The following is a 23,954-nucleotide window of genomic DNA, read 5'->3' on the forward strand; positions in this document are numbered from 1 at the left end:
TTAACTTTTTTTGAATTTTGTAAATGCAGCTCCATCTTGGGCAAGTCTCACTTCAAAAACATGGCCCTTCGGGATGGTAAGTTTGGGCTCCTTGAGTCCTTGTGAGTAGTGGTTTTCCAAGCATCCTCCCTTCGGGCTCCCGCGGCAGCGCTGGCGAGGGCACCCAGGCCCGCACTCGCCAGGCAAGCGCCCTACCACTGCGCGGCGGCCCTGGCCGCGCCAACTCTCGGTGAGCACCGCTCTCCCGAGAGCGCAGCCACGGTTAGTCTCGGTTTAGTCGCCCCGTTTTGCACTGCCTCTGTCCTGGCTAAGTGCCAAAGGCCACCTGCGAGGACTTGACCGTGCCTCGCTTCTTGTCCTGCGGGGAGCTGCACACACACTGTGGCCACCAGGGGGCGCGGCCACTCGCAGCTCCCGAGAGCTAGGGTGGGACGGTCACACTGGGAAACGGCCCCTTCGGTGACACTGCCATCTAGCAGGTGACACCGACTATTCGCCAACTGTCCGCAGCGCCAGGCCCCGGGCCGCCGTTAGCCGCCAGCCTCCCCGGGGTCTCGCGACGCCGGCGAGCGGAAGAAGCTTGCCTCGGCTGGGGCTCCCCGGCCCGCAAGGGCTCTGGGAGGCGTCTCTGCGTGGCCCTCCGCGGCCGCCGTCTCCGGTCACGTGAACGCGGGCAGGTCACGTGGCGCCGGAGCGGGTCACGAGAACGCTTCCCGGCTGCGGCCGCTTGCTGCCGAGTCCCGGCTCCGCGGGCCATGGCCAACGTCTCCAAGAAGGTGTCGTGGTCCGGCCGCGACCGCGACGACGAGGAGGCGGCGCCGCTGCTGCGGAGGACAGCGCGGCCGGGCGAAGGGACGCCGCTGCTGAACGGCGCCGCGCGACAGGTAAGGCTGCGGGGGCTCTCGGCGGCGCCTCTCAGTGGAGCCGGACCCGGAGCCGGAGCCCGCGCTGGGCACCCGCCCGCCCGCTCGCTGTTGCTGCTTTTTCGCGATGCGGGGCATTGAGCCCACGTGCGCTCCACACCAAACTGCACCCCCAGCCCTTTTTATTTTGAGGCAGGGCCTCACCAAGTTGCCCAGGCTTGCGGGTCTCCTGCCTCGGCCTCCTGAACCACTGACTTGATGGCCACCGTGTCCTTCCGGCTTTCTCAAACTGTGATTTTATTTACTGCTTTTTGAATCCCAGGGTATTTTAACAAGTTAGATGGCAGGGTTTGATATTTCTGTGAGAGTGACTGAGAACCTTTCTGTGGAGATCAGTCCTGACTTTGGGCGGGTTTTTTTATTGTTGGTTTTTTTCCTTTTTTCGGTACTGGGGGTGGAACCCTGGGCTTCACACATGCCAGGCAAATGCTCTAGCGCTGAGCCACACCCCCAGCCCCACTCAGCAGGTGCTTGTCCATAACTCCTGTCTACTAGTCTCAGCACGAAATTGGATTTGGAATGTGCAGCCAATGCAGTAAGCATCGAGTGAGTGGGTGAGAACGGGTTCAGCTGTCATCACAGCTTGCGTCTTTAAAAGCATCAAGGTTGGGACAAGGATTACTGTTTTGCTTATTTACCCCTGGGTCTGTCTGCTTGTGCGGATTGCATTAACTTTGAGTCAAATGAATTACTTGTGTTGATGGCTTGGTCTTTGTAATTATCTTTCACCTTCTGTTTTAGATATGTCTGGCAAACATTTACACAGTGTTTAAAGATTGGGAAGGGCAAAAAAAACCCAAGCTATTTTTGTAAACTTATATGAAGGCTTTTGCACTGCCTGGGAGATGTATCAAACAATGAGAATCAAAGTCTGATGGTTGCTGGTAGGAAGCAGCTCAGCTCCCTTGAAGTGACAGCTGCTTGCAACCCATGATCTGAAGTGGTTAGAGTGGTGGGACTGTGTGATTAGCTCTTTTCCTCTTGGGATGTTTCTGGGTTTTATGTGTTTTCTCTGTTTCAAAGTAATGTAATCTGAAGTTAATAAACAGAAGAAAGAAGAAAACTGGGCTGATAGGTTTAAAAAAAATGGAACTTTGGCAGAGGTGGAGTTTGGATTTATTCTAGAAATGAACAGGCATGGGGTTTCCTGTTTTTCTTTGCAAATAGATACAAGAGTGTGTGTGTGTGTGTGTGTGTGTGTGTGTGTGTTTAAAGAGGTGTTGATTTCTTCCTTTAAATGTCATTACAGGCTATTTTATTTGCAGTTAGTATTGATTAGCTGCTCTCAAACAATTTAAACCATGTGGTTTGCCTGGGACACCATAGTGCATTAATCAGCTTCTGTTCCACTACAAATAGGCCCAACACCCTGGGAGGACTGTGCAAGGCACCCCACTGGCACAGGATCCTCAGGCAGGAACAACAGCAGTAGACAAAGGAGATATGTGTCTGGGACCCAGCAACAGTGTGGATTACACTGTGGGGTAGGAAGGTCAGACCAGTGAGCACGAGTTGGCTTTGAGTTTAACTCAGCTCTGGTGGAGGCCAGAAGAAGGCTAGGGCCTGCAGTGCTTAGGATCCTGTCTGCTTCAGCACACTGCACAGCATAATCTGGAGGCTAGGAGTCATGAAAGACCTTTGCACAGGAACATGTGACCAGCCGAGGGTCTTGAGCATGGTCTTTTCCCTGCCTATGCCTCAGTTTTGTTATCTGCAAAATAGTTAATGCATGGATAGCCCTGAGCATGGAGCCTCTCAGAAAACATGTTTTGAATGAGCCTCAGTTGTTCCTAGTAATGTAATGCAGCAACTCAGGAGTGACTTGTCTTTGCAAATGCATTAGTGCATGATGCCCTTAGCAGCATTTCTTGTCAGGGGGGTCTCCTCTGGGTGGGCAGGCTCATGGGTAGGTTCAGTGGCACCCCAGTGCTGCAGCAGACAGGACTTTTGAAAGTTTTCCTAGGTCCAGGGCCCTTGTACCAACCCAGGCCCACAGCTGCTGTGGAGAGTTCTGGTGAGCAGACACAAGAGCTTGCTCTGCCTGCCTCTTGGCCCTTCGGGGTTTGTTGCAGGAGTCCCATGATTGGACGGTGGCATGGTTGCTATCTTGGCTAGGGCACAGGTGTCTGAGCACCATGAGGTTGCTGCCATGGACAGGGCAGACTGGAGAGTGGCCTGTTCATGCCTGGACCCCTATGGAAAGCTTGGTCCCTTCAGAATCTGTTCCTGTTCCCAGACCCATTGTGCCAAGCACAGGGTGACAGTGGGAGAGGGGAAGGATGAGGTCACCAAGCAGGTCATGGTCATGTGTGTGGACAGTTGGAAGAACAGCATTTTGAGAGCTTTTTGAGGGAAGTCTGAGCCAGGAAGAGTGGAGGCAGGGCAGAGTGGGGGCAGGGCCCACTGCAGTGCTGGTAAATCCAGGACATACCTACAAACGCAGGGAAACCAAGATTCCCAGCAGAGGAGGCTCTCAGGTTGGTGTGGGACTGTGTCCTGCCTTGGCACCCCAGAACTACAGATCACGGGATCTGAGGGCACTGTTGAGGAGACCTACGGTGTGGTGAAGTGGTGGGGAGGGTCCTCTGGTCATCCCCTTGAACTCTGTTCTCTTCTAGCAAGCACTGTTTGTTCTCAGCCCCTCCTAGAAAGTCCTTGCCCTTCCCTTGCCCTCTACCTAGCCCCAGCCCCACTTTGGGTAGGGTCAGCAGCTCTGCCCCAGAAGCTTAGGTGGGCTAAAATCAGCCTAGAACACAGGTATGGTCCATGGCCCAACAGGGAGCAGAATTGAGGGATTCAATTGGGCCTGGACCTGGTTGGAGGGCCCCGGGAACCCCCCAGGGGCCATAGTGCACAGTCCCCACAGCCAGGACTGCTTCCACTGCCCCTGCACTCGCTGCATTCTAGCTGCTCTTCTGGTCTTGGGCTTTGACTCCTTGCATCCGCCAGGTCAGCCTAGATGCCTTCCGCTCCAGAGGCCCTTGGCCACTGTGTCTAAAGCAGACCTTTTGCTCTTGTCGCTTGCCTCTGTCATTGTGTGCTCAGCTTTGTGTGTGACCTGGTGTCCTTTCCAAGTTCCCGGCTTGTGTCCTCAGTGCTCAGCGTGGAGCTTGGCAAGTGGCAGCTGTGCCTGGGATCTTGGGATGCATGGTGGACAGCACGGACCGGCAACTGATTTTCAAAAAATGTTTTTAAAATTGTAGTAAAAAGCATATAACAAAATTTAGCACTTATTCTTTTTAAGAACATAATTCACTAGTGTGTAGTATATTCTTGTTGTGCAGTCAATCTCTAGAACTTTTTATCTTGCAAGACTAAAACTTTGTTCCCACTAAATAACTCTTCCTTTCCCGGGCAGTGCACTCTATTTCCTGTCTCTGGATGTGACCTGGTATGGTGTGTGGGTGGACGTACAGTGTCTCTGCTGTTGTGACTGGCTCAGTTCCCCAGTGTCGCATTGCAAGCCCTGGGGGGTGGTGCATGGCAGTGCCCTTTCCTCCTGTGGCTGATGGAAGCCACTGCCTGGGCAGGCCTTTTGTCTGCCTGGTGGTGGGTACTTGAGCTATTGCAAGTGATGCTGCAGTTCTTTCAAGATCCGGCTTCTAGTTCTTGGAGTAGCTAACCTGGACGTGGAGTTGGTGGTTTGTAGGGCAGTGTTCTGGCTTTTTCTGAGGAGCCACTAGACTGTGCTCCATGTCATTGGCTCCTCTGTCTTACACCTGAAGCAGCTCCCTGCCCTGCTGGCCCTGTTGCTTCCCGTCTCCTCTGCGGTGCCCTCCTCATAGGTGTGTGGTGGCAGCTCACTGGGGCTTGGGGCACCCCGGGTGTGCTTACCAGCCAGTGGGTGCTGGTGTGTCTTCTCTGGAGAGAAGTCTGTTTTGGGGCTTGGCTCTTGTTGGGGTGAGTTGCTTGGTTTTAGCAGGTGATTCGCAGGACTCCTTTCTATGTTCTGCCTGTCAGTCCCTCGCCAGATGCCATGATTTGCACAGACTTCCTCCTGTTTTGGAAGTTGCCTTTTCACTCTGTTGATGTTTCCTTTGACCGTAGAAATCTTTGATGTGACTTTCAAATAATTAGGGCTCAGTGGGAGGTTGCAGCGCTAGTGTAGGGCAGACCCCACCTGGTCTGTCCCCAGGTCCTGCAGCTGGTATGGAAGCCAGGAACTGCTATAGTGCCCTGCAGCAGATCCTTGTGACCCCTGCCTTAATACATCAGTTACCCAAGCTCACCCTTGTCCGACCTCCTCGAGGTCACGCCCATCCCCAAGCTCTCCTCTGCTGGCCCTGTCTGCCAAGGTAGCTCAGCAATGGGGGCGGTGGGGGCCTCTTGGTGGTCCTGCTGTTGTGCCCTCCTGTTAGCCTCCCGGTCCTTCATGTTTGAGGCTTTGCCTCCTGTTGCCAGGCAATGCCCTTGAAGACTGTATTTCTGCTCACCTTGCATACTCTCAGGCCCAGGACCATATGGTAGGCTGGTGCACATCTGCACGAGGATGTGGGGACACCTGAGAGTCTCGGCCTAGCCTAGCTTCTGCTCCTGAGGAATGGGGCCAGCTTCACAGAAGAGGGGTCCTGGGAGCTCCCTGTTGCGGTGGGAGGAGGAACCTTTGGCTATGTGTCTGTGGGGGACTGACTTGGAATCTGCCTGCCTGTCTGCCATGCCAGGTCCTATGAGGACTGGGGCCTGCAGAGAGAGACAGGAGCTCCAGGGGCCCTGGGAGCACTGGGCTGGGAAGGTCAAGTTCTGGCAACTAGTTGGGATGTGGCTTGGGGCAAGCTCTCCAGAGTGTCAGGTTCCCCATACACAGTAGTCTGCAGAGACCTCTGGCCTATAAGTTCCTTTTCTGCTCTGGTTTCCTCACCTTTTGGCTAATCTCCAGCTGGGATGGGGTGGGGTGGAAACAGATGGAGCCCTGCTGCAGGACTCTGTACCTCTCCCTGCCTCCACAGAGCCTTTGTGGGGGAGGGCTGGTCCTGAGAGCAAAAAAGGTACAGGGAGAGGAGTTGGTGGAAATGCTGGCCACCAGGATGGCTGCTGCTGTCTGGGTGGAGACAGTTCTGGGTGGCCTAGAAATGGCATGGAGTCTCCTCACTTCCAGGCTCTTCTTTCCCCTCATGGGCATGTTTGCTTTCTAACACAGGCAGCAGACTGCCCACACATGGTTCTCCCTCAGCCGAGAAGCTGGCCCCTCTGTCTTCCCACCCCAGCCCTTTTGTGAAGATCTGGGACATGGTTGGGAGCAGCTAATCAGATGGTCTCAGGACAGAGGAGGATGGGCTGGGCAGGTCTTGGCGCAGCCAGGAGGTGCTCCTGAGTGGGGCAGGGCCCCCAGAGTCAGGGGAGAGTCACAACAAAGGGCATTGCTGCGCGAGCTGAGCTGCACCACCCTGGAGACTCAGTGGGGCAGGACCCACCCAGTTCTGTGCCACAGGCCTTTTGGGAGATGTGCACATACTCAAATCCAGGCATGGGGCAGAGAGGCCATTCTGGACACAGTGCTGAGGAGGTGGTAGGCAGTGGGCCCCCTCGGGATCTGGGTGAGTGGGGAGGGTGGGGCTCCTCAGCATGGACACTGGCTGGTCTAGGAGTATCTCCAGCCCTTCATCCTGGCAGGTGGTGAGCGCTCCATATCCATTCTAAAACAAGAGATGGGCACTGGGCTTCCAGGTGGACCGTGGGGGTCAGGAGCAGGCCTGTCTCCCACGGGAGGAGGGTGGTGCCAGCTGGGCAGGGGTGGGTGCATAGCACGTTCGCGTGCTCACAACCTCTGTTCTGCTCCTAGTCGCCTCACTCCGCATCTTTCCGAATTGGACAGATGAGCAACATGGAGCTGGATGATGAGCTCCTGGACCCGGTGAGTGGTGGCCGTGCACCCTTTCCTACCCCTGCAGAGCTGTGTCCTACCAGCAGGCAGAGGGCTCGCACCCCACTGTGCCGGGCTGCGAGGGCCCGTACAGGCAGTTAAGCAGAGGAGGAGGAGGGCCTTGGAGCCCGAGGCCCAGCAGAGTGAGCCAGGTGTGGGGCGCCCTGTCCAGCAGTTGCCATGGGAACATTTCCTGCACCCCCACCAGCTGGCTGCTTGCACCCTCCCTTCTGGTACCTGTTGTGGTTTAGATTTGTCCCTGATGGCTAGCAATGCCGAGTGTCCTCATGCACGACTGTGGAGAAATGCCTGTGTGGAGTCTGTGCACATTTTTAATTGGATTATTCTTGTTTTGAGGGGATTTTTATTTGTTTAGCTGGTTTTGAGTGTTAAACCCAGGGCTTCAAGCATGTTAGGCAAGCAGTCTACTACTGAGCTATATTGCCAGAACTTTTTGAAATTTTGAGATAGAGTTTGGCAAACTTTCCCAGGCTGACCTCAAATTTATGATCCTCGTACTTCAGCCTCCTGAGTAGCTGGGACTATAGGCAGGTACCACTACTCCCAGCTAAGAGAAATTATTTTGGGGGAGCGTGAGTGGCTGGGGATTGAACTCAGGGGTGCTTTACCACTGTGCTACATTCCCAACCCTTTTTATTTTTTATTTTGAGACAAGGTCTTGCTAAGTTGCTTAGGGCCTCGCTAAGTTATGGATGCTGGCCTTGAACTCATGGTTCTCCTGCCTCAGTCTCCTGAGTCGCTGGGACTAGAGGCGTTTGCCACCATGCCTGGTTTACATTATTATTATTTTTTTATTTTTAGTTGTAGACAGACACAATACTTTTGTTTGTTTTTTTATAGTTGTAGATGGACAGAATGCTTTTATTTTATTTATTTTTACAAGGTGCTAAGGATTGAACCCAGTGCCTCACACATGCTAGGCAAGTGCTCTACCACTGAGCCACAACTCCAGCCCCTCGTTATTTGCTTTTCAATAACTGAGTTATGGGAGTTCCTTCCTTCCTTCCTTCCTTCCTTCCTTCCTTCCTCCCTCCCTCCCTCCCTCCCTCCCTCTCTCCCTCCCTCCCTCCCTTCCTTCCTTCCTTCCTTCCTTCCTTCCTTCCTTCCTTCCTTCCTGTGTTTGGGATAGAGCCCAAGGCCCTAGAATACTAGTAAGCTCTCCACCACTGAGCCATACCCCTGCCCATAGACATTCTTTGTATATTCTGGACACAAATATTCTGCTAGATAAGTGACTGGTAAATACTTTCTCCCACTCAGTGGGTTTTCTTTTTGCTGTCTTGGTGTTCTTCAATGCACACATGTGTTTATTTTGATGAAGTCCCAGTTACCTGCTTTGCACTACTTGTGCATTGGGTATGGTGATTGAGAAGCCTCCGCCGGAACCAAGGTCCTGGAGACTTGTCAGTCGTTTTCTGTGGTATTGGGGATTGAATTCATCTCTGGCCCTTTACTTTGAGACAGGGTCTGTCTAAGCTGCCCCAGGCTGGAATCACAGGCCAGCACCACTATGCCCAGCTGCATTCTACTTTAGACACTGTTATAAACAGAATTGACTCTTTTGTTTGTGGTTATTTGTTGCAAATGCAGAGGAAGACAGTTCATTTTGTACGCTTTAATCTTACTGAATGTGTTTACTCATTGTAGTAGCTTTCTATATGTGAGAAATTCTGTCAGGAACCTTCAACTTAGAGGTGATTACGAGTTGTGAGAGCCCACTCCTCATCCTGGCTGGGCGTATCCCTGCTGCTCACTTGTGGTGGGGTGCTGCCTGTGGGCTTTCTTGGGGCTTCCAGCAGGTTGAGATGTTGGCCTGCCTTCTGCTGTATTGATGTTTAATCAAGAAGATGCTGGATTTCTGCCTGTCCAGATGGCCCCATAGCCTTTGGGCTTCCGTCAGCACAGTTTCCTGCACAATCTGGGAGAGGTGACTGTGGGTGCCAGACCTACCTTGCCTTCTGGAACAGTCCACCTTGGTGGTGCAGCTGGGCTCCTGGTGCACAGATCTGATTGAGGGTTTCTGTATCTGTGTTCAAAGGGAATGTTGGGCTGCAGGTCCCTTATGGTATCTGGCCCGCCTTTGGCATTATGATGAGGCTGGCTCTGGGACAGGTTGAGATGTGGCCCCTTGTACCTTGTTCCCAAAGAGAGTGTACCTTTGCCTTTTTCTTCCACAGGAAAGGGACTCGTCCCACCCCTTCCCTAAGGAGATCCCACACAATGAAAAGCTCTTGTCCCTCACATATGAGGTGGGTCCCCCTCTTCTGTTACTGGCTTCAGACCCTGCCCTCTCGAGCCTCCCACCCCAGTCTGGCTGCACTTGCATCTATCTCCCCTTCAGTAACTGATCAGCAATTGCAGCCCCTGCTGCCCTGTTCCACAGAGCCTAGACTATGACAACAGTGAGAATCAGCTGTTCCTGGAGGAAGAGCGGAGGATCAACCACACGGTGAGTGGGTGGGTCCCTGAGTGGGTGGGTCCCTGCCCTCCAGCTGGACCCTGTCCTCAGGCTGAACAGTGCTTCTGCTCATCTCCCTTCCTCCTTGTCCCCAAGAGTCTGGGTTTTGGAGCCACTCTCTGTCCCTCTGGTTTGTCTTTGGGGGAGCCCTAAGCTTGTGACCCTTGATAGCACATACTCAAAATGGCAGGAGTGTCGTTGACCTCACCCGGAGGATGTTCTTGAAATATCAAGTGTGGCTCCAGGACATCCACAGCTGATTGGGAACTTGTTGGACCCCGAGGTGCTCTGTAGTCACTGAAATGTTGTTTAAAGACTGAGACATTGGTCAGAGGCTGCCCTTGGGAGAACTTGGGTCCCTGAGCGTGGTCCACTGTGCAAGGTGGGGACCTGACTCCCAGGAGCCCCTCATGCTGGTACCAGAGCCACCTGTACCAGGGCATCTGGCTGCCACCCACTTCTGACCATACCTTCCTCCCAGCAGGCCTTCCGGACAGTGGAGATCAAGCGCTGGGTCATCTGTGCTCTCATTGGGATCCTCACAGGCCTTGTGGCCTGCTTCATTGACATTGTGGTAGAGAACTTGGCTGGTCTCAAATACAGGGTCATCAAGGACAGTATCCTTTCAGCTGCCGACACAGAGTGAGGGTGGGAGCTGGGACTTGGTGGTGGAGTGGTCAAGTGGTGCAGTGGCCAGCCCTGCAAGACATGGCCAGCCCTGCAAGACATGGCCAGCTCCTGCCATGAGAAGTCTGAGCCGTCCAGTCAGTACCATCACCGTGCTGGCAGCCAGCGGCCTCTGTGCAGGTGCACTCCACCCCAGTCTGACTGCAGGAGTGGGGTGGGGTTGGCGGGTGTGGGCTCAGTGATGCAGCACCCCGTCCCTGACAAGCCATCAGATATTGACAAGTTCACGGAGAAAGGCGGGCTGTCCTTCTCCCTGCTGCTGTGGGCCACCCTGAATGCCACCTTTGTGTTCCTGGGCTCCGTGATCGTGGCCTTCGTAGAGGTACACCTGCTGCCGGAGGTCCCGGGTACTTTAGACCAGCGTGGCTTGGGTCTTATTAAGTGAACGGGGCCCCTTGGCTGGTGACTACTGCTTTCTGTAGTCAGGTGGTGCCTGTGGAAAACCACTCAATGAAGGCAGAAAACACGTTGGGGTCTCCTCATCCCAGGCTGGGCAGAGCCACTGCTGCCCCAGCAGCACAGGCCTGCGCCCACTCCACCTCATCCCACCTACCATGGGCCCCTGTGCTTCTTGTCCTCGCTGTGGGTGCTAGAGGAAAGAGATGCCAGTACCCAGCGCCTTCTGCTGAGTGTAGAGCGGTGCCCTATGCACAGGAAGCTGTGCTTGCTTGGTGCATGATGATGTCCTGTCCTTCCTGGGGCAGGCCCCCATCCACAGGGGCCTTCTGGCTCTGCCAGCAGTCCCTTCCACATCTGCAGGGTTATCTGGGAGGTGGTTCTGGGCAAGGGAGCAAGAACCTGTACCCAGGGCCAGCCTTCGCCAGGCCGGGCCTCCTGCCTCAGGGCTGCCCCAGTCCCTCTACTGGCCCAGTGGCACCTTCCTCTTCTTCCAGCCAGTCGCTGCCGGCAGTGGCATCCCCCAGATCAAGTGTTTCCTCAATGGGGTGAAGATTCCCCACGTGGTGCGGCTCAAGGTGAGGCACATGTGGGGACCCCGGGTGCAACAGGTGCTCCTCCAGGTACTGTGGAATCCAAAGGCTTGTCTTGTCCATTACCCCTCCAAACCTAGCCCAATGGCAGGGACTGGTCTTGGTATCTCTTAGGTGGTGCAGAGAGGCTGAGCCTGCGCGTGTGTGTGACTGCAGCCACAGGGAGTGTGTCTGTGACCAAGGACTGTGGTGGGCAGTGTTTGAGAAGCTGAGCGGCCAGGCGAGAGCGCTGGCCTTGGCCCACCCTTCCCCTTTCTTCAATGCTTTCTTTGGTGTTCTTCATGCTCAGTATCCTCAGTAGCATCTCAGTTCCATGGGGGCTGGGCCCCCAGCTGTTTACATTTGCGTAGTCACTCTTCCTAGCTTGAGATGGCCAGGGGCTGCTTCCTGTCCCCATCCCAGGAGTGGGTGGGCGAGCAGCACCCTGCAGGGCCTGTGCTCTGTGGCCAGGGCGGGTCAGTGTGGCCATACTCCAGGGAGTAGGGACCATTCAGCTGGCAGCTGGGAGAGTCCTGCACTTTTATAGAGTACGATGGACCTGGAGCTGCTGGAGATGGCCTCTGACCTGATTCCCAACCAGGGTGACTGGAACCTTCCAGAGGGTTGCTCTGCCCTGGCTCCTGCCCCGGCATGAATGCCTTCAGATTGGCGTGGGAGGCTGTATATCCATGCAGGAGTCACCTCTGATGAGTCTGTAGGAGGGGCCAGGGAGGGAGGACAGACCCACCCCCTTGCCTGGGGAGTGCTTGGGCCGACAGAGGGCGTGCATCCCCTGCATGTGTGCTGAGTGGGAGCACAGCTGCCCCCTGCATGTGCGGTAGTAGGAGGACCAGGAGGAAGCCCTCCACCAAGGACAGGGCTGTGGGCAGCGGCAAGCCCATGTGGCTTTGTGGCTGTGGCGCCTCCTGTGCCCGTGGCCTTGCTGCTCAGGTGCCGAGAGTTCTGCCCTTGGCTTAGAGGCCGTGCTTTCCTTTGTGTTCCAGACGTTGGTGATCAAGGTGTCCGGCGTGATTCTGTCTGTGGTGGGGGGCCTGGCCGTGGGAAAGGTAACTACTATGGATGCTGCCCCATCCCTGTAAGTCACCGAGGCCCATGGGTGTCCCTGAGCGCTGCTCACTGTGCTTCCAGGAAGGTCCGATGATCCATTCTGGGTCTGTGATTGCTGCGGGAATTTCCCAGGGGAGGTCAACATCACTGAAGCGAGATTTCAAGGTGAGCCCCCCACATAGACCTGTGTATGACTGTTCCTCAGCCATCACTGCCCCATGCGGAGTCCCACTGGGACCTATGTCTTGGCTCCAGCAGGGCAAATAGCCTGTCCCCACCTGTCTCTGCCCGAGGGACACCTGGCCTGGCCAGATAAGGCAGACACCGTTCCTCCACTCCCACCCAGTGGCCTCTCTGACTTGCCCTATGGTTTTGGTGCTGTGTGGGGTGTGCAATTATGTGGACAGGGTCTGTGGCTCTGCCCTGGCCGCCTGCAGTGGCTCAGTCTTCATGTATATCCACGACGCTTGCTTCTGAGACATTCTGGGATGGCTTCCTGCCATCTGCCTGCAAGGTCCCTGGCATTTTGATGGGTATTGCACTGAATTTTTATGTGAGTTAAGAGAGAATGAACATTTCTATAGTACATGGTCCTTTGTTTTTGGTATTGTGTGTTGAACCCAGGGGTGCTTTACTGCTGAGCTACACCCCAGCTGCTCTTGTTTGTTATTTGGAACAGGGTCTCACTAAGTTGCTGAGGCTGGCCTTGAATTTACCATCCTCCTGCCTCAGCCTCCCAAGGACTGGGGATCACAGGTGTGGCCACTGTGCCAGCCAGAAAACAATCCTTTTTCAAGATCAAGGGTAGTTTCGGTTTTCTGCTCTCTTGGATTTTTTTGGATCTCTTGGTTGTGCAACAGACTCCTGACAGGCTTCCTGTGTGCACTGTTGCAGACAGGCTTGGCCAGGGCCCATGTGCTAGCAACCTCCATGGTCACTCGTGGTGGCTGGGTCAGGCGGTGGGGTTGTGGAGCAGAGCCCTCCCTGCTCTGGTCTCTCAGGCCTCCTTTCCTTCTGAAAGGTGTGCTCTGGAGCACCTGCCACAGAGCCCTCGGCCTCTTCCCGTTTCAGATCTTTGAGTACTTCCGCAGAGACACAGAGAAGCGAGACTTCGTCTCTGCAGGAGCAGCAGCTGGGGTGTCAGCTGCTTTTGGAGCCCCTGTGGGTGAGCAGGGATCCTCCCCACCCGCTGCCACTTGAGGGAAAAGAGACTCTGGCCTTCGGACCTCGTCAGAGATCCCTCTTCCTGGGGCCTGGGGTGGGCGGTGCCAGGGTACAGTGCCCTTGCCCCTCAGGTGCATGTCAGGCGTGGCCACTGCCTTCCAGGTGGAGTCCTGTTCAGCCTGGAGGAAGGTGCTTCCTTCTGGAACCAGTTCCTGACATGGAGGATCGTGAGTGCCTTTGACACCCTGCCAGGTCTCCTGAGGAGAGGCAGCAGGGCAGAGTGGACATCTCACCCTCTGTGTTGAGCCTTGTCCATCTGGGCGGCTCCAGGGGACTGGCCCTTGCCTTCCCTCACGTCCTCTGCTAGCTTGTCTCCAGTGCTGTCCACGGTTGTGCAGTAGGTTCAGCCTGCTCAGTTCAGGGCCCTCTTGAATGACAGGAGCCTCAGCCTCCCAGCCTGGCTCAGGGTATCCCCGGGGTGCCGGTGGCTGAACTGTTGGCCTTTCTGTCCCACAGTTCTTTGCTTCCATGGTTTCCACCTTCACTCTGAATTTTGTTCTGAGCATCTACCACGGAAACATGTGGGACCTGTCCAGCCCAGGCCTCATCAACTTCGGGAGATTCGACTCGGAGGTACCCACCCCGCCCTACCCTGCTGTTCCGGTGCCAGGATGGATGGCCCTTCACTAAAGCTAGGGTGGGAATGCAGCCTGGGGAACTGAGCTCTTCCCAGCCTCAGGGCCCTGTGGGTGCTCAGGGTACCTGTGGAGACCTGCCCAGCAGAGCCTTGGCACCGCTGTACAGGCGCTGACGCTGGCTGCATGAGCTGCCCAGACCAGCTAGACTGACAGCAGGGACAGACCTGTGTAGAGCACCCACGTTTCTACCCGGGGGAGCTCTACGGCCCTGTGTGCAGGTGTGGGAAGTGCCACGCACGTGGGCAGGTGTCATGACCAGGCATGTCTCGCTTTGTCCCCTCTGTGCCACAGAAGATGGCATACACCATCCACGAGATCCCCGTCTTCATCGTCATGGGCGTGGTGGGTAAGGCCCTACCCTAGGACAGACGGCTGGAAACCTGTGCTGGGGGCGTGGTGGGTAAGGGAGGACTGTCCACCCTGCCACGGGGCCCTTCTCCTCCAGGTTCCTCTAGAGGGGCCACTGGAAGTAGAGGGCTCAGGAATGTCCCAGGTTTATGCATTCTACAGTTTTCTCTCCCTTGGAAGTTGCAGGGGCAGTGATGGGATCCCCTGGAGCAGAGTGGGCCCAGTGGCCTCCGTGGTGAAGGTCCCCTATCCAATCACTGCTCAGGACCAGCAGTGATTCTGAGTTTGGATTTTGTTTTGAATTCTAGTACATTTTCATGTTCATGATTAGATACTTTGGGGAAGAGACCATGTTTCAACACAGAGGTCCTCTGTCCCCTGCTGCTTGTGCACAGGGGGCTACCTAGGAGTTCTTACAGTGCCTGCCTTAGGTTGTAACCTGTCGTGAGGAGGCAGAGTCTTCCTTCTGTGGGTCTTTTCTGTACTTAGGAATTTGGGTTTCAATTTTGTGGTGAGGAGCACGTGAGCGGTGCTGCTCTGTGAATCCATTTTCCTGAAAAGAAGGCAGAGCCTAGAGTGCGTTGGTCCTCTGTACCAGGGTCCCGGCTACTCTGCTGCCAGGACCCTTTCCTCCCTGTGTGACTGATGGGAGTTTGCTTCCTGGTTGTAGGTGGCATTCTTGGAGCCGTGTTCAATGCCTTGAATTATTGGGTGACAATGTTTCGAATCAGGTGAGAAAGAGCCTCTGTCTTGGATACCATGTTGATAGCTGTGGTTACATGGGGCCTGTGAAGTGGGTGGTCTACACTGGCTGAACTGGGGAGGGGGACCCCAGGCCTGAGGTTGGAGAGCCTCCAGAGAGAGTATGAGGGCTCCTCACCCAAGGGTCAGCCAGGGTGGGTCTGGTAGCTCTGACTTGGACACCATTGTCCTTCCTGCACATGGTCAGCCTGTAGGGAGCAGCTCTGGGCTTGTGGAAGCACTCACCCATCCCCACCCCCACCCTGTTCTGGCTCCAGTGACAGCTACCAGTGGAGCAGGAGAGCTGGTGGGAGCACTTCCCACAGCAGAGGTGGGGGAGTCTTGCTTCTGGGAAGCCTTAGTCACTGCAGGGAGGAAGATAGCTAGGATGCCCTGGAGACTGGGCAGATTGATAATTAAGCCTCCCGGCCCTCCTAGTAGATGGCCTGGTCAGGTTGCCATGGTAGCCGCTGAGGGTGTCCCTGCAGTGATTGCCCCTGGCTCTTGGCTCCAGGTACATCCACCGGCCGTGTCTCCAGGTAATTGAAGCCGTGCTCGTGGCTGCTGTCACTGCCACCGTTGCCTTCGTGTTGATTTACTCGTCCCGGGACTGCCAGCCCCTGCAGAACTCCATGTCCTATCCGCTGCAGGTAGGCCTGGGACCCAGATGGGCAGGTGCAGTCCTGGGGGCCGGCCTCCAGCCTAGCTTGTATGCTGCTCCCTGCAAGAGGACTCCAGAGCCAGCTGGCTAGTGCACTGCAGACCTGTCCTGTCTGGGGTGGCCTGGTGCTGGCTGCTTTCACTGTGATCCTCTTCCCAGACTAGTTTGGTGCTCCAGATGGGGCTCGAGCTCTAGGCTCAAGGAACACAATCTCCCAGCCACAGAGGAGCCTCATGGGGATGTTCTTGGCCGCTTATTTGTAGTAGTCCAAAGTGGCAGCTGCCCACATGTCCATCCACTAGCAGAGTGAAGTGCCCTTCCACAGCAGGAAGCCAGCTGTGGCCCAGATGAGCCTTAAAAATGTGCTTGGTGAGAGGCCAGACACAGGGCCTTTGAATTCCCCTTGGAGGTAGGATGAGGATGAGTAGCCCCTGCCCAGGGTGGGGGCAGAGGAGGAATGAGTTCTGGTGGAGACAGATGGGAACAGACTTGCAAAGGTAGTCAGGGTCACAGTGGACAAGCCAGCTTTGCTGCAGCCCAGCTCTGCCTTAGCCCAGGAGGGGCAGACCTGGGCCTGGGGCTTGCAGTGGCTGGCATCTGGCCGCTGGCTCTGGCAGTGTGCTCACAGGGCCCCTGGCTGCCCATATCCCCAGGCAGCAGGGGCAGGGTGGGCCCGAACATAGCCTCAGGGCCAGCTGCCTTCCAGCTTGTTCCCTCCCGACCCTGCAGCTCTTCTGTGCAGATGGCGAGTACAACTCCATGGCCGCAGCTTTCTTCAACACCCCCGAAAGGAGCGTGGTGAGCCTGTTCCACGACCCTCCAGGTGTGCCTGCTGGGGCAGTGGGCAGGGTCTCAGCCCAGCAGTCCTTGTCCTGGGCTGGAAGGGTCATCCTGTGTGGTGCAGTGTGCCCGGGCTGCAGAGGTCACCTTGTGGCTAAGCACCTGGAGGGCGGCCAGCCAGGTGTCCAATGGCCATGCCATCCTCTTCCTTTCTGGGATGGCCTAAGGCTGCCTCTGGCTCACCTCCCAGTGGATTCCGTCAGGAAACCCAGCCTTCTGAGTGCCAGGCTGTCTGACAGCGGTGCAGCAGGTGCCCAGAGCCAGGCCCTGCACACTGGGCCACACAGAGCTGAGCTTTCTGGTGCCTGTCTCAAGCTCTGCTCCCTCCTGGCCTATCACAAGGCCAGTGAGGACATCTGTCCTTGATTCTGGGTCTATGTGTGTGTATGTGTGTGTGAGGGTTAGATTTAGCAGAAACCCTTTTAAGCGTGGAGCGAGGTAGGCCTGGGTCCCCTGTGTGCACACCAGGGTCCTGCAACCGGCTATGGTTCCAGTAGTGTCTGGCCATGTCTCCTGCAGGCGGTTGCTTGGTGTGGACTGTGCCTTCCCCACAGACCTCTGCCTTCCCTGGCCTACTCCTTCCCGGTCCTGCTGGCCTGTACTATAGCACTCTTTGCCGGGGTGTAGGCAACACCACCCTATCCCACCCCCTTGCCCTCCTGGTCCCCAGCCTTCAGATCTCCATGTTCTGGCCACCTTGGATGTTCCCTCTCCACTTAGCCCAGTCTTCCAAACCTGACCTCTTAGCACCTTGTCCCAAAAGAAGCTGCCTCCTGGGACTTGGCTCAGCCAGTTGCCAAGAGTGGCTCCTGGCCTGGCTATTGTCCACCCTCCCAGATGTGACATCTTCCCAGAATGCATCTTAGGCACCCACTGCAACCAGGAGGACAACTTTGGAGGACAGGCTCTGTAACACTGGCCATTTTGGACCACAGGGCCTGTCCTCCGAAGTTGAGCTGTGCTAAGACTTGGAGGAAAGACACCTCCCAGTTCAGCTGGTCAGTTTGAGGTCAGACTGAGGACAAGTCTAGCAGGGCTGGAAGCCCAGCTGCTTCCTCAGCAGCCTATGTGACTCCCCATCCCAGTGACAGTCACCTGGGTGCAGGCTTTTCTGGGGATCATGGATGGGCCACGGATGTGGGATCTAGGCTGTCACCCTGGGCTCCACATCTGCTCTGCTGGCTTGAGGTCACTGTCACCACCACTTCCCCTTCTGGTTGACCAGTCCCTTCTTTTCCCCAGGGAGGTGGAGAGTACCGAGCCTTCAGGGAGCCTCTTGTCTTGGGTCTCAGGGGGCCTGGCTCCCTGGGTATGGCCACATGGACCAGGTGGGGCAGTGCACACGGGCATGAGTCGGGTGGGCAGTCAGTGGTCTTGCTCCCCCAGGCTCCTACAACCCCGTGACCCTGGGCCTGTTCACCCTGGTCTACTTCTTCCTGGCCTGCTGGACCTACGGACTCACTGTGTCTGCAGGCGTCTTCATCCCATCCCTGCTCATCGGGGCTGCCTGGGGCCGGCTCTTTGGCATCTCCCTGTCCTACCTCACGGGGGCAGCGGTGAGTGGGAACTGGAGGAGGGAGGCTGGGGCCCTGAAGTTGAGATGTCCCCTTAATCCCTTGTCTGGGGGCCACTGCCAGAGACAGCAGGGCGCCCAGGACAGGTGGGCAGCAGCAGGTGGGCTATGCTGCTGTACTGTGCACGCTGCAGACTGCGGGGACATAGCAAGAGTAGGGAGCCCAGGGCTAAGGGACAAGCTGGGCCAGGCCCCACCCAGCAGGGCCTTCCAGCCCCTCCCTCCTCTTGCCTGCCTCTACAGTGCTCCGGGTTTTGGTTTTTGCTTTGTGTTTTGGGTCTGTTCAACTTTTCAGTTATCCAATAAGATTAAAACATCACCAGACAGGTCACAGTGATTGGGTGCTGGTGCACGCCTGTGATCCCAGGTACTGTGATTCCAGGTACTGTGATCCCAGGAGGCTGAGGCAGGAGGGTTGCAAGTTCAAGGTCAGCCTCAGCAACTTAGCTCGACCCTTTCTTAAACTTTTAAATAAAATACAGGAGCTGGTGATGTGTCTCATGGATAGAGTGCCTGGGTCTAGTCCCAGCACCACAGAAAAGGGGAGGCTGCAGTAAGGAGTCCGTATCTGCCCCACTTCGCTGCCCAGGCTTGCTCGGGGCTCTTGGTGCCCTCTGGCCTCTCTGGCATGGTTTATTTCGGTTTGGCTTTTCCTTTACCTGACACCCTCAGTACCAGGGATTGAACCCAGGAGTGCCCTACCACTGAGCCACATCAACAGCTCTTTTTATTTTGTATGTTGAGACAGATTCTCACTAAGTTGCCCTCATTAGCCTCAAACTTGCCATCCTCCTGCCTCAGCCTCCCGAGTCCTGGGACCACATGCATGGCCATCGTGTCTCAAACTGAGACACATTCACATGGCATAAAATTCTGCCTTTGGAGAGGCACAGTGCCGTGGTGGTGAACGCCAGCTCAGCACCCTGCTCAGCGTCCTGTAGCCACAGAGTCTTCTCCATCTGGCAGGGAGCCCATTTCTCCTCCCTGCCCTCTGCATTTGCCTGTCTTAGACACTTCCCATCAGTGGGTCACAGTGTGTGGCCCCTGTGTGCTGGGGCCTGCTAGAATCCCCGCTGGCTGTCTAGGCCTGCACTCAGAGTACCTGGGCCTGGGCGAAGCCTTGTCTGCCCAGCTCGCTAGCATGTCCAGCTAGTGCAGTCTGCTCCCCCGCCTGTGGTGAGGTGCCCCTGGGTCAGTTATAGAATGGCCACACAGAGGGTGTGTGACACCATGGGGTGGCCAGGCCCTCCTGGGTGCCTTCTGGTGGGTTTGGTGGGAGCTGCTGCCACATGGACTTCTCCCTGGGTTGCCTCCCACAGATCTGGGCAGACCCTGGCAAGTACGCCCTCATGGGCGCTGCGGCCCAGCTCGGTGAGTCCTGGGTCCTGCCTGGTTGACGGGGTGGGCCCCATGAGGTCAGCAGGGCCCATTCTCAGTAACCCACCTGTGGTGAGCACAGCCAGAGCTGGCCTTGCACATCCAGTTGGCACTCGGTTTAAAAGAACAGCTTAGGCTGGGGCAGTGGCACAGGCCTGTAATCTCAGCAGCTTGGGAGGCTGAGGCAGAAGAATCACAAATTCAAGACCAGCCTCAGCAACTTAGCAGTCCCAAAATGAAAAATAATTAGGGCTGTGGCTCAGTGGTTAAGCGTCCCTGGATTCAATCCCCAGTACCAAAAACAGAACAAAAATCAGAAGCCTGGGAAATAGGCCTGAGGCAGAAGTTGGCACCACCCCCTGGGGCATGACCACACCAGCAGTCTCCTGGGAGCTGGACCCTGCTGAGCTGGGCCCTGCTGTCAGGAGGACAGGGCTCACATGCACTTCCTATAGGAGGGATTGTGAGGATGACCCTGAGCCTGACAGTCATCATGATGGAGGCCACCAGCAATGTGACCTACGGCTTCCCCATCATGCTGGTGTTGATGACTGCCAAGATCGTGGGTGATGTCTTCATCGAGGTGTGTGGGCCATATAACCAGATATAGAGGGAAGAGTCCCTGTGAAGCCACCTGTAGAGGCAGGCACAGTGTGTCTGGCGCCCTGCCTCGGGGGCTAGCGTGGTGGGGGGTCCTTGGGGAAGCACTGTGTCATTAGGCCCCCATGCATTGTGATGCCTGTCCCCCAGGGCCTATATGACATGCACATCCAGCTGCAGAGTGTGCCCTTCCTGCATTGGGAAGCCCCAGTTACCTCACACTCACTCACCGCCAGGTATGGCCGGCCAAGCTGCCAGTCTCTCTCCCCCCTCCCCCCCTGCCCCCCCCCCGCCCCGCGGGCTGCAGGGCCACAGGTCAGGGAGTATGGTGCTTCATGCTGGACGCTCTGGGTGGCAGGTGGGCAGGGAGGAGGCTGCATTCCTGGGGGGGGAAGCTGCCCCAGCCCTGGGCTGGGCTCCCGATTCCAGCAGAGTCTTGGGGGGGGAGGCCCCTGGGCTCCAGTTTCCTAGTGTGACAGCCTTGTGCCATTGAGCATCAGCGTGGTGCACCGATGGCTACTGAGGACACCTTGTGACAGGGGGGCTGAGTCCAGTCTGCTGGTGCCCCAGTGACAGGCGGCCTTGGGGGTGGCTTCCCTGGCAGGGAGGTGATGAGCACTCCCGTGACCTGCTTGAGGATGAGGGAGAAGGTCGGCACCATTGTGGACGTCCTCAGCGACTCTGCGTCCAACCACAACGGTTTCCCTGTGGTGGAGGGTGTGGACGGCACCCAGGTACTAGGCCTGCCCTGCACTGGGTGTGCAGCAGGACCTCGCTGCCCATAGAAGGAGATGACCAGAGTCACCCAGTCTACAAGAGAACCATGCCCGAGTCTCATGGTCCTGACCCGGTGGGGTGGTCAGTGTGACAGTGGCTCTCACCTTGTCAGGAGGCAAAGGCTGGACATGAGCCGCTGCCATATCCCTTCTCCTGATGGGGTCATAAGACGTGGACTTTGGTGGAGGGGATTAGTTTGGGGCTGCATGTCCTCTCCAGCCAAAGCTGCCCTCTCTTGACACCTCACCCGCAAGCCCCGCACGGCTCAGGCCAGACTGCCCTGTCCCTGGTCTCGGGGCTCAAGGGCCCTGTGCAGTGAAGTGCCTGTGGCAAGGCCAGTGCTCGGAGGAGCTGTGATGGTGCTGCAGCCGGGCGGGCAGGGCTCTGGCGGGAGCAGGGGCCCCAGGGCTGCCTCTGAGCCCACGTTTTTTGCAGCCAGCCAGGCTCCAGGGCTTGATCCTGCGCTCCCAGCTCATCGTGCTCCTTAAGCACAAGGTGTGTCGGGCAGCCCAGTGGGGAGGGCCTGGGGTGCGGCCCCTATGTGAGTACCTGACTGGCCACTGTCCGCAGGTGTTTGTGGAGAGATCCAACATGGGCCTGGTACAGCGGCGGCTGAAGCTAAAGGACTTCCGTGACGCCTACCCACGCTTCCCCCCGATCCAGTCCATCCACGTGTCCCAGGACGAGCGGGAGTGCACCATGGACCTCTCGGAGTTCATGAACCCCTCGCCCTACACAGTGCCCCAGGTACCAGAGCTTAGGGCCTCCTAGGACATTGTGGAGTGGCCACCTCTGATGGACACAGAGGCAGGGAGAGTGGGGGCCCCTGTTGCTACTTAGGGAGGGTCTGTTGGGGGGAGTCCCCAAGGCAGCATACTGGGGGTCGGGCCCAGACAGACAAGAGTAGACTGGCAGACCTTCCTGGGTCAGGTTGCAATCCCGGCCAGGGTGGGCCCACTGAATGCTGTGCCTTTGCAGGATGCATCTCTCCCTCGGGTTTTCAAGCTGTTCCGGGCTCTTGGCCTGAGGCACTTGGTGGTCGTGGACAACCGCAATCAGGTGGGTCTGGTAGTCTGTGTCCTGATGGGCTGGCCAGGTCATGGGCACTTGCTCTTGCTCCCATGCAGGTACATGGGTGTGAGACCCAGCTTGGCCTGTTCCTGCATCAGTGCTGGCACAACAGCTGTACCCCTTACTCTGCCACGTGCCAGCCTCAGAGTCTGTCAAAGCTCTAAAGGCTCCCCTGGCACCAGCCATGTGTGGGACAGGTGGGGTGCTGGCCCATGGACTGTGTGACCTGGTGTTGCTTCTGCAGGTCGTTGGGCTGGTGACCAGGAAGGATCTGGCCAGGTACCGCCTGGGAAAGGGAGGCCTGGAGGAGCTCTCACTGGCCCAGACCTGAGGCCCGGCGCCCCGCCTTGGGCGGTGGCACTCCCAGCCCCTTGCACCTACTAGGGTCCCTGTCCTCTGGGGGTGTGGCACTGGGAGCAGGCTTCCCCAGACTGGGCCAGTCCCTTGCTGTGCAGGTCCATCTCCCACTTCCTGCCTCCAGGGGTCATGTGTGCAGCAGCACCTTCCCTGGGACCGAGGGGAGGGGCTGGCGTGCACATGAGGTGGATGTGCTGCATCCTGCCTATAGTGGCTTCTGTGGTTCCTGTGGGAGACCAGCTCCTGCTGACCACTCAGGAGCTGGTCTACCTCTCCCGGCCACAAGCTCAGTCTCATTTGCTGAGAGCCCACAGTATAGGGCTCCTGGGCCTGAGCAAGGCCCAGCCTGAGCCTCAGTGGCCAGGGCCTGGGAGCTGTGTGGCCCCAGGGCAGCTCCAACAGGGAGCCCCATGTGCACCCCTGGGTTTACACCCAACTTGGGCAACCCCAGGTCCAGAGGACGTGGCAGATGGGCTCTGTCCCAGGGTCTTGGGAGCTGAGGATCATCTTAGTGCCTGACTCCCAGGTCCTGCCTGTCACCCTAAGTACTCCAGAGCTGGGGTCACCCCACATGTGTACAGCAGCCAGAGGTCAGCCTTCCCATAGCACCCAGGGGCCTTGGTACCGGCTAATACATCTTTTCTGACAGCAGCAGGTGCCACTAGAGGTAACCTCCTGCTGGCCTCAGGACCCCCAGGCTGTCTTAGTGGCTCTGGGATAGACCATTGAGAATCAGCCAAGAAGCTCCCACCTTCCCACCCACCAGCTGGGCAGCCACCTTCAGACAGATGACTAGATGTGGTGTCCCTCTGGCTGCAGGGCCCCTCCTGTGGGACACGGAAGGGGATCTCTGTGTCCCTGGCATATGTCTTGAAGGCCACATGAGTCTTCCTGTGGAGGACTGGCACATGTGGCCCCGGGCTGTGCTTCCTCCTCTGCTCTCCATGGGTCCTGAGTGTGAGAAATAAAGGACCCCTGCCCAGACAGCCAGTGCCAGCCTCCCTGTTCAGCCCACTGGCACTTGCGGGGCCAGGGGTTGGGCACTGAGGTGGTGGTGACTGGTGTGTGGCACCAGGCCTTCCTGTGAGCATCATGGCCTCCCACCCTGCAACCTGGGGAGCTGCAGACAGGTCAGGTCTGGCAGATAGCCATCCGCCCTCACTGGGGCCCTGCCCTCCTCCAAGCAGCTCGGAGCCATTTCTACCACCCCTGCTCTCTAGGCCAGGAAGCCCCACTCCTGGGCGAGCCAGGATACTGGGGAGTCCCTCCCCCAGGACCCTTTACTCCACAGGAGGCCCTGGCAGGTGGGCCTGGGAAACAAGGCAAGAAGAGCTCTAGAGGGGCGTGAGAAACCGCCAGGCCCCAGAGACGTACCAAAAACGCACGTGCAATCTCTGTACACATTGTTTTGTGTTGGTCACATGTTGGAATGACATTTTGGAAATATTAGGTCAAATAAAACAAATTGTCATAACTCCTGTCGTCTTGGCCTCTTTCATGGCTGCTGGGAGAGCCGGAGGTGTCAGCAGCCCTAAGTGGTGGGCACCTCCTGCAGCTTGCCCCTGGGTCTCTGGCCTGGGCTGTGGTCAGGACTGGTTGGCTTGGTTTCCCTCCCTGCTGCCCCTGGAATAAGCCCCTTTGCAAGATGAAGCTGCCCAGTGCCCCTCAGAACCTTCCAGAAGCTGGCAGTTGGAGGCCATCAGGATGGGACAGGTGAGGGCTCAGGTCCGCTGGCAGTTGGTCCATGACCCACAGGGTTCTG

General features: G+C 57.0%; 1 protein-coding gene across 2 annotated transcripts; it reads left to right on the top strand.

Moving 5' to 3' along the window:
- The first annotated feature begins 702 nt into the window (after nucleotides 1–702).
- Nucleotides 703–23,666, top strand: Clcn7 (chloride voltage-gated channel 7). Of its 2 annotated transcripts, XM_027940862.2 has the most exons (25): nucleotides 703–884; nucleotides 6,703–6,774; nucleotides 8,982–9,053; nucleotides 9,188–9,253; nucleotides 9,747–9,879; nucleotides 10,162–10,271; nucleotides 10,843–10,923; nucleotides 11,922–11,984; nucleotides 12,067–12,150; nucleotides 13,057–13,150; nucleotides 13,312–13,376; nucleotides 13,666–13,782; nucleotides 14,139–14,193; nucleotides 14,866–14,926; nucleotides 15,451–15,586; nucleotides 16,327–16,420; nucleotides 17,824–17,993; nucleotides 19,330–19,381; nucleotides 19,843–19,970; nucleotides 20,138–20,223; nucleotides 20,592–20,721; nucleotides 21,200–21,259; nucleotides 21,335–21,511; nucleotides 21,743–21,823; nucleotides 22,080–23,666. In XM_027940862.2, the coding sequence occupies exons 1-25, from the start codon at nucleotides 756–758 to the stop codon at nucleotides 22,164–22,166; spliced, it is 2,403 nt and encodes an 800-aa protein (XP_027796663.2). In that variant the 5' UTR covers nucleotides 703–755; the 3' UTR covers nucleotides 22,167–23,666. The 2 variants fall into 2 exon arrangements, with proteins under 2 accessions (XP_027796663.2, XP_027796664.2); XM_027940863.2 differs by lacking the exons at nucleotides 13,057–13,150; nucleotides 13,312–13,376.
- Nucleotides 23,667–23,954: the final 288 nt, after the last annotated feature.

The sequence above is a fragment of the Marmota flaviventris genome, chromosome 19 (genome assembly GCF_047511675.1).
Source record: "Marmota flaviventris isolate mMarFla1 chromosome 19, mMarFla1.hap1, whole genome shotgun sequence".
NCBI lineage: Eukaryota > Metazoa > Chordata > Mammalia > Rodentia > Sciuridae > Marmota > Marmota flaviventris.

Coding starts and splice junctions, on each gene's coding strand:
- Clcn7 (XM_027940862.2), top strand. CDS start 756: ATGGCCAACGTCTCCAAGAAGGTGTCGTGGTCCGGCCGCGACCGCGAC. Junction 9,054..9,187: donor TCTTGTCCCTCACATATGAG/GTGGGTCCCCCT, acceptor CCTGTTCCACAG/AGCCTAGACTATGACAACAG. Junction 9,880..10,161: donor ATACAGGGTCATCAAGGACA/GTATCCTTTCAG, acceptor ACAAGCCATCAG/ATATTGACAAGTTCACGGAG.